At 34.2% G+C, this 17,126-nt stretch overlaps 1 protein-coding gene across 1 annotated transcript in view; it reads right to left on the bottom strand.

Moving 5' to 3' along the window:
- The window catches only part of LOC111054701, a 248,893-nt gene that overhangs the window by 177,548 nt on the left and 54,219 nt on the right, over nt 1–17,126 (bottom strand). Inside the window, exons 4-9 of the mRNA XM_039441977.1 lie at nt 16,894–17,023; nt 13,034–13,185; nt 11,403–11,535; nt 8,108–8,250; nt 5,928–6,227; nt 4,309–4,413 (exon numbers count right to left, since the gene is read on the bottom strand). Of these exons, the coding sequence (XP_039297911.1) occupies nt 4,309–4,413; nt 5,928–6,227; nt 8,108–8,250; nt 11,403–11,535; nt 13,034–13,185; nt 16,894–17,023 (963 nt within the window). The remainder of the gene's footprint in view (nt 1–4,308; nt 4,414–5,927; nt 6,228–8,107; nt 8,251–11,402; nt 11,536–13,033; nt 13,186–16,893; nt 17,024–17,126) is intronic.

The following is a 17,126-nucleotide window of genomic DNA, read 5'->3' as shown; positions in this document are numbered from 1 at the left end:
CAAAATCGAGACCATCTCTAACTTTCTATGAGTTTGATTTTGGCTCCGGACTTTGCATACACAAAAATCTCGAACTCATCCTCTAGATCTCTAAGAAATCTGCTAAGTTTCCTTCCCTGACTAGATAAAAGTACTGTCAGCCTTCTTCTACCAATTGTTGATCTAGTAGTTTTGTGTTTTAGTTTATGAGTCGTCTTTCTCTGTTACGTAGAACAGTGTTGGGTACCTGATACAGTTTGGTTTACCTCTGTTTCTATTTGGTACTCATCTTCATTGTTTGTGGAAAGCAACCTGAATCTGTTACTGACTGGAATAGCATAGTCATCCCTCCGATCAGGCTTAGGCTTAGCTACATTTTTTGGTGTGATATAGACATTCTCCTGAGTATTTCTACTACGATTTTCACTCTTTCTCTCCATTAAATTTATGTCTTCAGCTTGAATTTTGTCGATTATGGCACTTTTATTGAGCAGGTCTTCATTTAATATCTTTTTATCGGCCTCTAGAACATCAATTCGAGACCTCAATAGTCTAATTTCCGCCTCGGCCCATTTCTCATAGACCAGAGAATCTGCATAATTTTCATCTCTTCTGTTTTTCGCCTCTTCCAACAGCCTGGTGACTGTAAGATTTTCTTCCAATAATTCAGATAGCGTTTTTCTCAAATCAGCATTGTCAGATATAGAACTATCCAGTCTGTTCAAAACCTCAACAGCATGAGGAATAATTACGTGGGCTATGGCATCGTCTGAAGATTTGTTAGCAACAATTATTGCGAGTGACCTTCTGATGCCTATAGCGAGCTCTATTACTAAATCGTTACAGAGTTCGTTTTTCAAATTAGTTAGTTCTCAGTTACTTTCGGCTGACATTTTTTCTCGTCTGGTGCGAGTTAATCTGAATCTTTAAATTTCAGAATGATTCAAAACTGCCGCTTTGTGTTGTTGTTACATCATTCAACGGAAAATTGTTGTAATCAGCTGATAGATGCGGGCAAGCTACCGACATTAACAAAGGAAGATGATGGGAAGAGTGAACGCCAAGAGAGCGGTCGAGGCAGGACAGTATAGAAGCTCCTGATAAGAAAAATTAAAGAGGAAGGGAGAGATATGGTGATAAAAAGGAGCACAGCAAAAGTCAATTCGATGTACTAGAACAAAACGGAACGCTGATAATCAACACAGCGAAAGGACCAAGGCACTGACTCCGCTGTAGTCAAAGATAAGATAGTGAGTGCAGACCCAGAGACAACAACAGAATTGTATAAATTATTCACTGTTTTTCAGGACTGGAATAATTTAAAAACACTATTATTAGGACTTACATGTGTGAGTGAGAACTTTGAGATGAAGATGACAGCCAACTCTAGAATATGCACTTTTTGAAGTGAAAAATAATTTGAAAAACCTTACCAAACTTGAAATAAATTACGCAGCGTTTTCAGTTCATCAATTCAGTTCATCTGATATGAATAATTTCAGCTACTTCAGCAGATATTGGTCATTTTTATTATCCATGTTTCTAGAATTCAAATACGAAAACAACTAAACAAACCGCTCTAGTGATTGCGCAGACTATTTTCGTAGAGCTTATGCGCCGATCAGAAAACTCAAGGTTGAACAGCTGACTTCAAGCTATACCTGCGTTGTCCACAAGTGACGCAGATCATAGCAACGAGAGACTCACGCCTGATTATTAGGAGTGTTGACTGAATCGACGGAAATGATAACAATATTATTTGCCTCTGTTGAAGAGAAGTCAGTAGACAGAGTTGATTGTTTGTTGCTAACATCTACAGGTGGAAATAGGCCGCAAAAATAGATTCCTAAGCTTCTCACAATCGGTTCTGTGCTATGCGAAATTCTTTATCCCCACACAAGACTTACCGAATCTGGATTTCACAATCAGGCAATCAGGTAGGATACATCATAGCTCAAAGAGCCACTAAGAACACACTCCACTTCAGACAATTCAATTGAATACTCTACTAAAATATCGGAGCAAACTAAACAGGACTTTTAAGCGGACAGAATGCAACAGAATGGCAAACCATTAATTACACCATCGGATAATCAACAATGTAGTGGAAATCGGTCTAGAAGGCAGGTAAGACAGACTCATCGAGCAATCAATGTACATCAACGTTAATATATCGTGATATATCTTAATATCGTGATAGCCAGATTATTGGAACCAGTTGAATTAGTTTTGTTCTTTCCTTCTATAGGTACTTTATTAAGGTACGCGACTGTGAGCTTTGTAAATGAATGTATAATGAATTCATTGCCTAATACAAGAAATATTTCTACTAATAAAATAATCATTCAATTACAATAGTTTTTTGGCGTGACTGGAAAAAGAAGCCTTGAGCTCTAGCCACGAATTCTAAAAATAAGAAATACGTTTTTTAATCTTATAACAGCAGTACAAATGATACAATTCTGTTGAAGGATGATAATCTATGGATGTTGAATTTTATCAATGATAAAGTACTTGATAAACAAAATATAGATGCACAGAAAAATATTATAAAAATTGTCAAGTTTTAATTATTTTTACACAATAAATTAATATTGCCAAAAATTGGTGATTCATCCAACTCAATTCTCAATTTAAAAATAATAGTTTTGTTTTACCCACGATTCTATTAATCTCAATTTGGTTCTTGTTATTTTATCCATCTGGATGTTATTTAAAGTCTTTCGGAATTTTATTTATTAGTTTATTACTCTGATATTCAAATTGGTGTTTACTAGATGTTAATGAAGTAAAATTAATATTGAAATCATTGGGCAAGGGCACACTGTTCATGTGCTGGTGAAGAAGATGACGATGATGAGGTTAATCACATCTGCAAACTTTGTAAATAAAATACTTTGTGAAAATATCAAATCAACACTTATTATAGTAACTTACAGTGCAATAAATTAATGATTTTGATACCAAAAAGCTTGTATGAATGATCTTATTTTTTCAAATTTCCTTCAATTGACCTTTCTGGTATAATAAGGATTTTTTTGAGCTTTCAATAAGGATATTTCAAAAAATTATCACAAAAGCACCAACTTACCCCACGGGATACCCCATCTTACACCATATCTGGGGTAAGATGGGGTTTTTGTAATACTTTTTGAAATTGCCCTATTCTTTATAAAAAGTTAGATATTTTAATGAGGATATTTTTTTATCATGGTAGATGATCTACTGTAAGCTTTGGTAAAGAGTTTGATTTTTTAAGTATTCTGAAAAAGTTGTGAAAAAAAGAAAATCCTTAATGGCCCCATCCCACCCCACCTTTCTCTACTACAGTTGGCCGTATATTATAAGGGATTGTGCAACAGGTAAATTGATGTGTATTTTTATTTTTTTTTTCTGTTTTGTGAGAAGATGTTTGTTACTGCTTGATTCTCTGAGGATGTTTAAAACATTATGTTATTAACTGTGATTTGTTTTTGGAAGCAAATGGATTTTCAAGTTCATAATTTTGACGTGACAACGTCTTATAAATTGGTTTGCCGGGTGACACTTCAAGAAACTGCTTTACGCTCCGCGTTATGCGCTCACAATGAGAGCGAGTGAGAGCGTTCGTTTCGGTTTACCGTCGTCTGGAAAGAGCACGAATAGGAGCAGTGGCGAGCAATGTAGCAGCAACCCGAAGGCATTCACCTGGAGAGAGAGTGAAACGGAGCAGTCAACCTGCGCAGGCGCCGCAATCAATCTCCTGCGACTACGCAGGATAATTTTTCATTTAAAATTCAAAGATAGGAACAAGTTAAGTTGTAGTAAACGCTGTTTCATTGTACGCAAATGTATTAAAAGTTATTGTATGTATATTTGTATATAAATATGTATGCATGTGTAAAGGTAAAAAAAAATTTGTTAATATTCAGTGCGAGATTCTTTGTATAAACTAATGTTTTAAATATAATTCTTTGTATAAATAAATGTTTTAAATTGTTACTATTATTTCATCCTTCTTCCTACTATACGAATGAAGATTCACATTAAAATTATTTTACCATTCAAAGTCGTTGTCACGTAAAACTTTCGCCCGTATACCGACTTTACAGGCAACCATGTAATTTTTTTTTATACTGTATTTTATGGAAAGACGAACCATTCCTTGTCACAGGTAGTGTTTTTAATGAGGTATCTAAATCAGGAATGCACTCAATTATTCTTTATTAATTTTGTTGTTTTGTAAGGATTTTACTTCGAAGTGAATAGAAGTGATTTGATTTGGAGTATTACTGAACAATCTCAGTGTGAAAAAACATGAAATGTCAAGTATGATGATCATGCATTTACCAATTGGTGTATAAGGAGGCCGTCCATGACCATGATAGGTTGTATCTTGTCCAAGTGGATCGGGTCGAAGGTGATTATGTGTACCTCCATCACCATCATAGTAGTCTGTAACAGCAACATAGTATTATTTAAAATATAATGGGCATTTAAAATATCATTCATAATATAAACATCGTAGAAGATTTTGTAGCTCAAACTAATGTGTGTAAGGAGCGTCGCAGGAGGTCGGAGTGATTGAAGGATTACTGAAGGAAAATCAAGGATAAAAATACGAATAGGGGAGCTCCAAGGCAATAATTATTATAAATAAATGTTTTTATAGATATAATAAATAAAATAATTAATGCTATAAATATATTATAATAGATTTTGTTATAGACAACATTTTTCAGTTTGTTGAGCTTATGTAGTCCAATGCGGCTTCAACTTGAAAAAAGTGTGAGATATTCTGTAATCCACCAATATTCAGCTTTAGAGGGACTAGATTTATTCTGAAACTTCAAACTATTACAAACAATCACAATGGAAAATAAGTATTTCCAACTCAGCATCAGCCTTTTTTGAATTTTGATAATTGAATTTCTAGCTTCGGTATAGGCCCAAACTGGTTTAATTATGATATTCAATCATCAAACATTGATATAGTGTGATATAATATAGAATTTACTATTATAATATGAGTAATTTTAAATGAGAATGAACAGTTAATATTACATCAATAAACCTGTATCAACTACCGTCTATGGAAGGCATAGACAAGACAGAGGATCTGAAACGTTGTTCTCCTATCTTTCTCCACTGCCATTATAACGTGGACTCACTATAGATAAATTACCGTCATATGAAAAATGATGATAGAGTAATATGTTCAATTAGACATCCGTCAAGGTAATATTATAACCTACCTAGAAAATGTCAATAATTTGGGTTTACTTGTATGTTACTAAATTCTGATATTTCTTTCCAGCTAGTAAATGGAATTTGAATACAATAGAATGCAAATACAACGGAATGGAATACTCTAGCAATGAATCTTCACATTCAAAGGGTTAAGAGTATATTATATTCGGTTTCCAAAAACTCGACTTTTTACAATGTATTCTACGTTTTCAGAGTTGTGATCAGTTTGTTCGTCAGATGTATGGAAATTTATTATAATGTAACTTTGATTTATGGTGAGTATGATTTGTTTCCCATTTGCAAAATCAACACACAACAATTTCCGACGACTAATGTTTGATGTCATATAAAAATATTCCATCACAGAAAAGTGAATTCGTACATTGACGGTACCAGAGAGGGGCCATGGGGTGCTATGAACCCCCCCCCCTCAAGGTTTATTATCAAAGCAGGTGTTATTATTATTTTTTATCGAAGTGTCATTTGTAAAATAAAACTGATAATAAACTAATAATATAATACACACTAATACACTAATAACATAATTTGTAATGTAAAATGTATGAAATGAATTAGACTGAGAAAACAAATTCATTTTGACACATGAGTGCTCGAAACTAGTAGTGTTTATATAAAAACGTATAAAGAGGGCACTAGTAATTTCTATAATAATTATGAAATATAATATTGGAAATGCTTGGCTAAAGTAATTGGCTTACTCATGAGATTCTCGTAGTAGTCATAGTCAGCATCGTAGATGATGCGATGCCCGTCGCGCTGATTGAAGCGGCTGAGCCGGCAGATGCGGAAGCGGTCGCTGTAGACGGCCGAGCGACACTGGAAGCTGGCTTGCCGCAGACATTCGTCCAGGCATTCGCTCAGTGAGCGGCCTGTGATTTCCGAGTGGAATTCGCCGCCTAATCGACTGTTGCGATAGCGCTGGAATGCCGTATCCGGTCGCCGGCCGTCCGCAAACAGGTGTGATGTCAACGAGTTCTCCGGAAATTCGCTTCCTTTTGCTGTGAACATGCAGATTCTATGCAGGTTCTATTCAGATAGCATGGAATATATCATAGCAAATACCGCAGTAGAAAACTGACAAATATAACAACACTTTTGATTGGAATTTCTTTCAATTTTGTGTCTATTCAAATATTCTGCTCCACGAAGGCTTGATGTTAACTTTGTAGCATTGAAATAGTTTATGTTGAAGGACTCTGCTTGAAAAATATAGCAACACTTTCAATCGAAATCTATTTTCTATCAATTATTTGTTTGTTAGAATATACTGCTCTACGAAGGCTTCATTGATGTTACCTTCAATAAACTACATAAACTGAGCTTTGTAGCTTAGAAATAGTTTTATGTTGGAGTACTCTGCTTGGAAAATATAGCAACACTTTCAATCGAATGGAAATAAATATGAAGATAGAATCATGTAACAAAAGAGTAGTATTTTAATAGCTCAATCACCTTCTGTGACTGAAAGAGTAATCATCAGGGCATGAAAAACGTTTTTCTTGCTAGGAGAAGTAGTAGCTCTTGTCGTCACTCGGCCTACAAATATTAGCCAGTTTTCACATTTTTTTTGCATTTTGTTACGGCATGTGACTCAAGTCTTCTGACTGATGAAATTCAATGAAACATGCTCGGCTTTTGAATGTCTTGTTTCGTAAGACTCATGCCTCTTATGTCTCATGCCTCTTATTGGAACCAACTCATCTCTGGTTGAATTGACACAGCTCCGAGCGCGTGCTCGAAGTAGATGTCTAATGCTACATGCTACTAATGACCGATGAATCTGTCTCGTGAGACACATAACTTATGTCTTTGACTCACGTCGCACGCAGTGTGTAAGCGATGATTTGATAACATTGGTTGATTGATTCAAGTGAGACATCAGCTGAAGAGAGACATGTCTTAAGACACCAATCTGTAAGCTGCCTTGAAAAGGTTTCACTTCGATCCATATATGCACAAATAGAACCTTTCTGCCATAATGTGGAATAGCAACATTTTCTAGTACTTCTTGAAAGAAGTGAGTCATTTTTTGACCATGGTAGAATTTCCAGATGACAGGAGAAAGGTGAGCTGATTATAGTCCCTACAGAGATAAAACACAGTTCCAGTCCCTAGGGGTAGTAAACCAGATGATCTCAAACATAACCATATGAACATAACCCCAGCTCCATGTAAAAATTTATAAAAAATGTCATCCACAGAGTTCATGGATGAGTATCGGTATGAATTGGGAGTTCTATGTTGGCCCACAACATGAAAACTGTGCTATATATTTTAAAAATATGAATTTATAATAATAATCGTATGGCTTTTATTGGTGGGGAGTTCCTGAAGCAAGTTCCACCTCGCCTGAATATATCATTTGAACCGTCAATGGGCCTTACGACTGTCATACTTCAGCCGGGACCGACAGTTTAACGTGCCCATTTGATAACACGGAAGTGACCTGTTCAAAAACTTTTTTGTTATGAGCGGGGTTTAAACCAAGGATCTCTAGGCTGCTAAACAAGCACTCTATCATGTGAAATATCGAACACTCACAAAAAATATGAATTATGTAATTATCTTGCAGAGGATAGTCATCAACACAGTTGAAGAAAATTCGTGAAAGTTTCCTTCTCATAAGCAAGCTGATTAATCAGGGTATGTCCGAGAAAACACTTTCAAGCAGGCAAAGCTTATTAACTGTACAGCTCAAAATGTAGCTTTTGCTTTGTATAGAGCAGAATCAATATGTGTGCTTACTTTCTTCAACACCTACTACCTAGTATACAACATTGCAAATTAATGAACTCATTATGCAGCATATAAGATAGATTCAATTTGAAAATTGGAATATGAAGATGAGGAATGCTGTAATGTGAGGAGAGTCACTCACGGCTGTCCAAGCATACTAAATCGTAGAGATCGTGAGTTGGACTACTGCTGGTGCGAAGATCATCTTTTTGTGACATGGAGTCTTCTTCAAATATGATGCACCTTCTGATTTGCTCATCATACTCTAGCGAACGACAGAAGTACCTGGAAACATCCAAGTTCAAGAGTATGAGTATGAATATACAAGTTATCAACACAGTTAAAAACACAAGAACAACATAAATCAGAAAGCGAACAGAGTCAATCAATCTAGACAGTTGTTTCTTTCCTAGTCATTCCTCCGATTGTTGTATTATCAGATGAAAACATAATTAAATGAATTTATGTATTTACATGTAAAATGATCTCAGTGTAAAAGGAAATAAGAGCACAGAAAGTCCAAAACATCTCTTCTACCTGATTTTGCTTAGCCTTGAGCAGTATGAATTATTAACCTACCAATGAATGTTATGATTCCATCCTTGACTCTTCAGAGAGTCATTATACATTTACATTAGAGAAAACTACAAACATTCTTGAAACAAACGTAGAAACTATACACTGATGAGCCTCAAACACTGTTGGTATGAATAATCAACCTCCAAATGAATACTAAAATACCACCCTTGACTCTCCAGAGTCATTGAAAAATCCTTGATACTTATCTATATAATAAGAGAGAGTAGGGTTGTGTTTGTTCGTGTGTTCGTTTGTTTGCATCGAAACATGTCAACTTGTGGATTGCATACCGGAAAAACGGGAATGATTTAGATCTCCAAATTTTGAACATAGATTCTAAAAATATCAAAATCGTGCACCTCAAAGCCGAAATATTAATTTTCTTTCTAAATTTTTCAGAATTAATGTTTAAATTTAATTCATGAAACATCATACGGCATTATCTACATTGTTGTAGATGTGTTTGTATAAAGGAAGCTCATAGAGAAATTGATACACTGGTAACAATCTGTTGCAATATGTGTTTCGATACAGGAAGCTCATGTTTCGATACCGGAGCTTTGATACAAATGCTGGCAGCTTATTATAGCGACTGTGATGATATTATATTATTGTGAGTTGTTAAGTTTTGAATAACAACATTTTATTGATTCTCAATCTTTTAAATTCTCGAAAAGCTGTTTTTGTCATCTTTAAATACGATATTAAACACTGAAAATCATCTACTATACAACACTACAGTACTGCCGCCGGTGAGTTAAATTATTATGTTATAAAATTATTTAAGAGTTTTGATTTTAAATGAAATCAATACAATAATATAGCCAACATACAATATTGTTCCGCTGACAAATTCCTAAATCGGTGAAATATTGAAAACTTTTTCTTAACATAAGTGATGTTTTCAAGTATGATGAAGGTTAGGTACCGGTACGGTACTGTATGTAGCCTACTGAAATCCGTGTATCAGAAACGAAAATTTGTTGAACCCAATTGAAGAGCTATATTATTCAGCTTTTTGAACAAACATTTTAAATAATACGTGTCAGATTATTTTAAACAAAGTGCTATAAATAATCATTTTCTAGCTATTTTGGGGGTGAAATCAATCGCAGTCCAAAATTTAACAGCATATTTGAATATTGCGGGCATTTTCTGCAATTTATTTATATCACTTTATAAATAGATGCAAAAATTAATGAATATCGTTATGAATCATCAGACAGAAACGAATTGAATCTTTTTTAAATGAAATATGCCACATTTATTTTCATTCTATCACTGAAAAGATAGGCTAGGTAGGCTATGGGATGACACAAACTGTTCCAGTAAGAGAAAGGATAATGTGATGGAGGCTATAAGGTTGTTACAAGACAATACATCCAATAGCACTCATGGTGTAAGGGTAAAGAGCTAGGCTTCAAAGTGAAAGATCGAGTCCTGAAAGTTCGAGTCCCGAAGAAGTTTTAATTTTTTTTCTCAACTTTTCCCCTCGAAACGTATTATTATAAATTATTTTTTGAAGGAATTTGTTTTCATTTCAATTGAACTTGGATTTTATCAAATATTTTTTTTTCAATGTAAAATTTTTCCCACCAGTAAAAATGAAATTAACATAGGCTTCATGCTGTATCATTGAATAGATCTCAATAAAAAAAGTAATAATTTATATTCTTCAGTTATAAACTATCAGACACAAATTCGGAGTGAAACGAATATTTTAGTAGTTATTATGTTTGGAATTGGGGAAACAAAAGGCTGCCTGATTCAAATTGAGGAAGATCTAATCGATAATAAAATTTATTGATGTATTGAAAAAAATCAGTAGGCTATGATTATGTGAGGTTTTCAAGTAATGTATCTTCTTCACTTATCTATAATACTGGCCTAGGCCTAATGAAGGAAAGAACTGGCTTATACACGTAAGGAATAGTAAATTATGTTTGACGCATCATCACGTCTGAACTACTCAACTGATTAATTCGAAATTTTGCATATAGATTCTTAATTAACCGAGGATGGTTATAAGCCTATTTTCAGTGCTTCAAGATTTCATTACATCAAGTTTTCAATTTGTCATGCTTCCAGTTGTTGTATAGAAACAGCAGAACATTTCTTTTAGAAGGGACATTAGATGATAGGTATGATTGGGGATACTATTCAAATGAAAATAACTGATTCTCGGTCGCATCAAAATATTGTTCCGCCATTTTGAATTCAACTTAATTTTTTTAAATTGGAAGGTTGTATCGAAATACTTGATTTCGATACAGAAATACAAGAGAAAATGATTGGTGAACTCCACACCGATTTTTCAAACCGTACAAAAGTTATCCTCATTCAAAGATACTGATAAATTATCTATCTATCCATCATCTGTACTATAATAATGGAAAGAGCTGGCTCATTTACGTAAGGGAAATGATATAGGAAAATTATGTTTGACGCATCATCACGTCTTAACTACTGGACTGATTGATTTGAAATTTTGCATAAAGATTCTTCATTAACCGAGGATGGTTATAGGCCTATTTTCAAATTTCGAATATTTTATTACGTCAAGTTTTCAGTTTGAAAAGTTCTAAAATAGACCCTTGCGAAGCACGGGTTACCTGCTAGTACATAAATAAAAACAAAGATGTAGAAAGTATGAAATTGATGGGTCTTAGTACTGTAAGTATGAATTGTCAACCTCCAACTGGATGTTATGATTACATCCTTGGCTCTCCAGAAAATTAACTTGGAAAAAACTAGATATGCATAAGAATTAATGTAGAAACTATGAATTTACTGTTTCAATATACGTTTAACATGCTCTCAATAAATATTACGTTACTGGTATGGCGAGAAGTACTTACTTCTCCGCTCGCAAGCACTGAGCTTGGCACTCAACGAGAGATAAATTTGTGTAGATGTCTACTTCAAAAGGCCCTCCTAATCGTTTATTCTCCTCTTTAACAAAAATGATAGGACCATCACATCGTCTTTCAGCTACAAAACAAAAAATGAAAAAATCATAATGAACTATCATAATTAGACTATCATATTTACTAATCATAATTAGACTATCTAATGACAGTGAGAGATACACACAATGCTTGTACATTGACTTATTGAACATTCTAGCAAAGCAGTCATTTTGAGAATTACTCTATAATATGACAGACAATTAAAAAAAAACCTGAAGTGGGTATGACGGTAAGTTGATGTAGAACAGCCCCTACAGATGTACTGAATTGAATCTGTTGTTTTTCGGCCGTGAGAGCTCTGTCTATGACGTCACTAATAATGAACATCTTTTGAAAGTGTGTAGAGATATTATTACACAGTATCTCATATATTATTACACATTAGTAAAATAGAAAACAGGAAACCCTCATTTCTATAAAAGACTATACAAGTTCAAAGAAGAATACTCTGTATTCTTATATCTATTGATAAAATAATTCAGATTCATTGATACCTGTTATCACCTTATAACATAATAACAGCTGTGGTTCAGACGAATAACTTTATTTCTAATGTTTTTGATCTACATTTCCAAAGTAACCCATTATTTCACAGTTTAAAGTGATCAATGGATGTAATTCTGTTTTTTAACTCAAATTCAAAATTAAATGAAACATAACCAACTTCTTGGACAAGTGTATAAATCAAAATTCGGGAAAGAAATAGTTTAGAGCTGTGATGAGCTGGGAATGATTAACTCCCCAATCATTCTAATAAATTGAGTTTTGTGTATCATTGGATGGATGAATAAATTATTGATTATTTTACTAGATATATATCCATTGATTATATTTCTTATGGTTTTACCAATTAAATTCACAGTCTGTAAAGATTCTGTGAAAATGATTTCACGATAGGCTCCAGTAACCTAGTGATTGCAGCAACAATCTCCCATGAAGTTGCTTCTATTTATTTATACTCTTTCACTATACTCAATGAGGCAACCTCTGACAGTTGGACTAGCTGAGAAAATTATAATAGGCTGTAGTCTTCAATCACCGCACTGATACTTTCAGTAGTAGTTGACTATTACTACTATACTCTATTTCATATAAATTACAGATTAGTATAGCACGTATAAGACATAAGACAGGTAATATAATGTTTTCTAATTCAGAAGTTACATCAAATAGAGTATGCCCAAAATTTGGAAGAACTGGCGCAACTTTTAGCCCCTTATCATGACGTTTTTTCCAGACTGAGTTCAACACTCTCACTCATGATCCTGGAGAGGTGGAGGCGTTTAATGGAGCTACTGTATTGATGCCATTCTTACAACATTTATATATCTTTTGAGAGTTGATCTAATCTTTCTGACAAAATCCTAAAGGACTGTGTTGGCCACTACACCAAACAAAAGATATACAGTTCCACTGGTACAGCCTAAGAATTAATAGTTTTTATAAAGAAGTGTGAAGAGAAAAGAAAGATTGAATCAAACTTCATAAACGTTGTTTCACTGTCCTTGTGTTTCACTTACCATTCAAACATGTGTTTTCTAAATAGTCGGAATTGGCATCGTCTTCTAGCAGTTCAGGATGAGAACGTCTTGTGAAACGACTCAACCAGCAACTGCGAGCAGTCGCATCGTACGACACTGATCGACACACAAAGCCAAACTCATTCAGACACCTGGAAATCGTGCAAAACAATCATCAACCATTCATAATCTCAACAAATATTCTACAGAAAAATAAGCAGTTGGTGAGTGGAAACTGATGGGTGATGTGCTTGAATACTATTTACACCACTAACATGTTTCATGACTGGATAATTAATAATAATGGAATAATGAATCCCAATAATAATGCCTTAGTATTATAATGATTATTGAAAGCCTATTAAACCTTTGGCGCTCTTAAATCCATCATATCTGAATAAGGAGCTTTTCATCACAGCTCTGAATGTAAATGACTGGTACCTGCTCGTCAGCTGTCTTAATATAGAGCATTACTGGTTCATCCTTTCTCCTGCTACAGCTCTGTGCAGAATTTGCTTAAAATGTTTTTTGATGTCCTATAATCTTGATTGTCCAGTTAATCTGTTTGTAAATGAGTTTTTTCTGTCCTCAATGACATCCTCCTCGGAAGCCCGAATGATAGAGAAATGAGTTCGATCTGAAGTGGTGGACCAGGATTATTTCTTTCACGTGCATTAAATCGAATAATGAATAGATTTGAAAATAGTCAGGTAAGTCGTCTGATTTTATGTAAATATTTCATAAGACTCGATCCAATCTGTCAGAATTTCTTAAAGGCGAGGAATTGATGACATTCATAGAAGATACTGACAGTTTAAGTGAATCGACATAACGGATATGCATATTATTTAATTTTTATTGAAAGCTATACGACCCATTTTCCCCAACAAATTATTTTATGTTTGGGAATAAGGAATTGATAGAAGAATATCCTTACTATTAATACTATCAATTTCACAGTTGATGAGATAATAACAGGTATTCGAAATTTCCAATATAGAATCGTTTCTTGGAAACTATAGAATCGTCTTCCTTTTATTCCCCCATCTAGAACCTTATTTCCTCATTCTTTGCACAAGACGTTTTCAAAATTGATCGGAGCGAAAAAAATTTTGGAAATTAATTTCATCATTCTAATGAATATGTCTGCTTGTTGCTGTGAGTTCTATATTCCAAGATCATTTCTTAATCCAGTTTAGTTCTATCCTTGCCTTATGCATCATCATATTATAAGTGGGCGAGCAAAGCGAGCAAAGCTCAACTATCCCACAATCATAGGGGTACCCGTCAGCGGGACCACGTGGGTGCAGAACCCCCACCTGTCAGCAGAGCCCCCTGCCGAGACGCGAAGCGCGAGTTTTACAACTAAAGCTATAGTTTTCTCGTGTTTCTCGTATGAAGTAGTGCCACATGGAGAAAGAAGCTTTCTACGAAAAATATTATCAAAATTGGATTTCTGGTAAGAAAAAAGGTGCTATTGAATATTAAAGAGCAGGGAGCAGGGCAGGTAGGTATGAGATGATTTGAAATAACAGTTACACACTCATTTTTAAACGAAACTCAAAATTTCTTTTTTTAGTGTGTATCTTCGATGTTGCCATTATAAAAATAAAAAAGGGAAAAATTAAAACATTAATTATGTACGAAAAATAACATCTGTTAAATGCTGTCCATTTTTGTCCATACACTCCTGTAGACGTTGTGAGAAGTTGTCCATCCACTGAAGGATTGCATGTGCTACCGCTCGAATTTCTTGTGTTATTGTTTCAATAAGGGCTTCAAGGGTTCGTGGTTTGTTCATTTATATACGTGTTTTTGGGTAGTTCCATAGAACTAATTAATTTGCCCTTTTTCTGAGAAAACGGTCGAACCGTCACTGTCAATATGGATCGTTACCTAACGATGCTGCGTGAATTTTTCTGACACAATTGAGAAGACGACGTATCAGCATCATTACTGTATGGTTTCAACAAGATGGGACGACATGCCATACATCAAAAGCAGCTATGGAATTTCTGAGGCAGACCTTCCCTGGACGCCTCATTTTGTTTCGTGACTATTTTTCATGGGGCTACCTAAAAGCACGTGTATACATAAACAAACCGTGAACCCTTGAAGCCCTGAGAGAAACAATAACACAAGAAATTCGAGCGGTAGCACGTGCAATGCTTCAGAGTACAGACAACTCTCACAACGTGTACAGGAGTGAATGGACAAAAACGGACAGCATTTAACAGATGTTATTTTTCGTACACAATCAATGTTCTAATCTTTCTCTCTTTGATTTTTATAATGTCAACATCCAAGGTAAACGTGCAATGAACGTGCAAAAACTAAAAAAATAAATTTTGAGTTTCATTTAAAAATGAGTGTATAATACTGTTATTTCTGTGTGTAGCTGTTTATTAGAAATGATTACAGTCCATATGCTATTGAATCAATTAGTATCGATATTTCAAGAGGAAACTCTGGCAAAAAAGGCCTGGATGAATTATAGAGTTGAAAGTCTTCTTTTTTTCCCATGATTTTTCATTTTCTCCAAGCTCTGTCATGATTTAATTAATAAATGGATGAGGGAAAATGGAGAACCAGTATTGTATAGATGTATAGATTGATAATAATTACAAGGTTTGTTTTCTTCTACAGAGTGTTTACGAACTCTCTACCAATACTGTGGGGTATTGTTTCCAGGTAGAAAAAATATCTAAATATCATATTCAAATTTTCCGGAAGTCTTTAGTTACTCACACAGCTGCCATTTTGCATTTTTCGCTTATTATTTTTCTACTAAATAATGGTTAGACATAGGCCTACGAAATTGGAACTTTGCATGATCAAAAACTAAACAAAGCTAGAAGAAAATATTATAATTTTTCAAATTCATAAAACAAAATGGCGGCTATTAATTTTTTTTTATTAAATATCTCAGAAACCGTCGGTTTTATAAAAAAATTATAAGAATAACTTTTTTTAGTAAATTTAATTGCTTATCGATTGTTACCAGATTTTCCAAGAGTGTACCAATATTAACTGAGATATGACAGCTTTAGTGGTTGGTGACCAACCTTTAGAGGGTTATGTAACGTTATTTTATTGTTTGTAATGACCTAAAATTGCTTACTATTAACATGCAATTCAAAAAGTGATTGTTGCATCATTGAGGCGACTCTATCAGCATGCCTTGGTTTGCACTGCAACAAACTTTCAGTGGTCACCTATCACTAAGGCTGCCATATCTCAATTAATATTGGTCAAATCTTGGAAAATCTTGTACCAATCGATAAGAAGTTAAATTTACTAGAAAAAGTTATTCTCGTGACGTTTTTTCAAAACCAACTGTTTCTGAGCTATTTGAAAAAACAAAATTTTAAATGGCCGACATCTTGTTTCATGAATTTGAAAAATTATCATAATTTCTTTCTAGTTTTGTCCAGTTGTTATAAATGATCGTGCAAAGTTTCAATTTCGTACGTTTAACCATTATTCAGTAAAAAAATAATAAGCGAAAAAGCAAAATGGCCGCTGTGTGAGTAACTGAAGACTTCCGGACAGTTTAAATATGATATTGAGATATGTTTATTACCTAGGAACAATGCCCCACAGTATTGGTAGGCAGTTCGTAAACACTCTGTATATGATTATAGATAGGAAGATATTTGTACTGAAAATTCTCATTTCACATTTGTAATGTGATATAAGTTGTAAGTACTATATAGTAAGTATTTTATAAGTAAGTAGTATTTTGAATAGTGAGTACTAATATAAGTAGTAAGTATTTTGTAATGTATAATATGAGTAGCTAGATTGGAGTTGGCGTTGGCCTGAGTATACGTTTGAAATGAACTATCTATAGAACTTACCTATCCTCACAATCTGTTCGGTTTGCGGCGATAACTTCTTTGATGTCGGTCATTGGTAGTTTCAACTTTTTTCTTGCATGCCTTTCAAAAACGTAGTGCCGGTTCGGACATTCCCTTTCGACTCGACTCGCTGTGAAAATGAAAGAGTAATGTGTTCAATAGATAATAAGGAAGCACAACTAAAAAATGAGCAGATTCAACTTAGCTAATTTGCTAATTCATTCAAATTGTAT

Source organism: Nilaparvata lugens, chromosome X (genome assembly GCF_014356525.2).
Source record: "Nilaparvata lugens isolate BPH chromosome X, ASM1435652v1, whole genome shotgun sequence".
NCBI lineage: Eukaryota > Metazoa > Arthropoda > Insecta > Hemiptera > Delphacidae > Nilaparvata > Nilaparvata lugens.
This window is presented reverse-complemented; position numbering and strand designations above follow the sequence as displayed.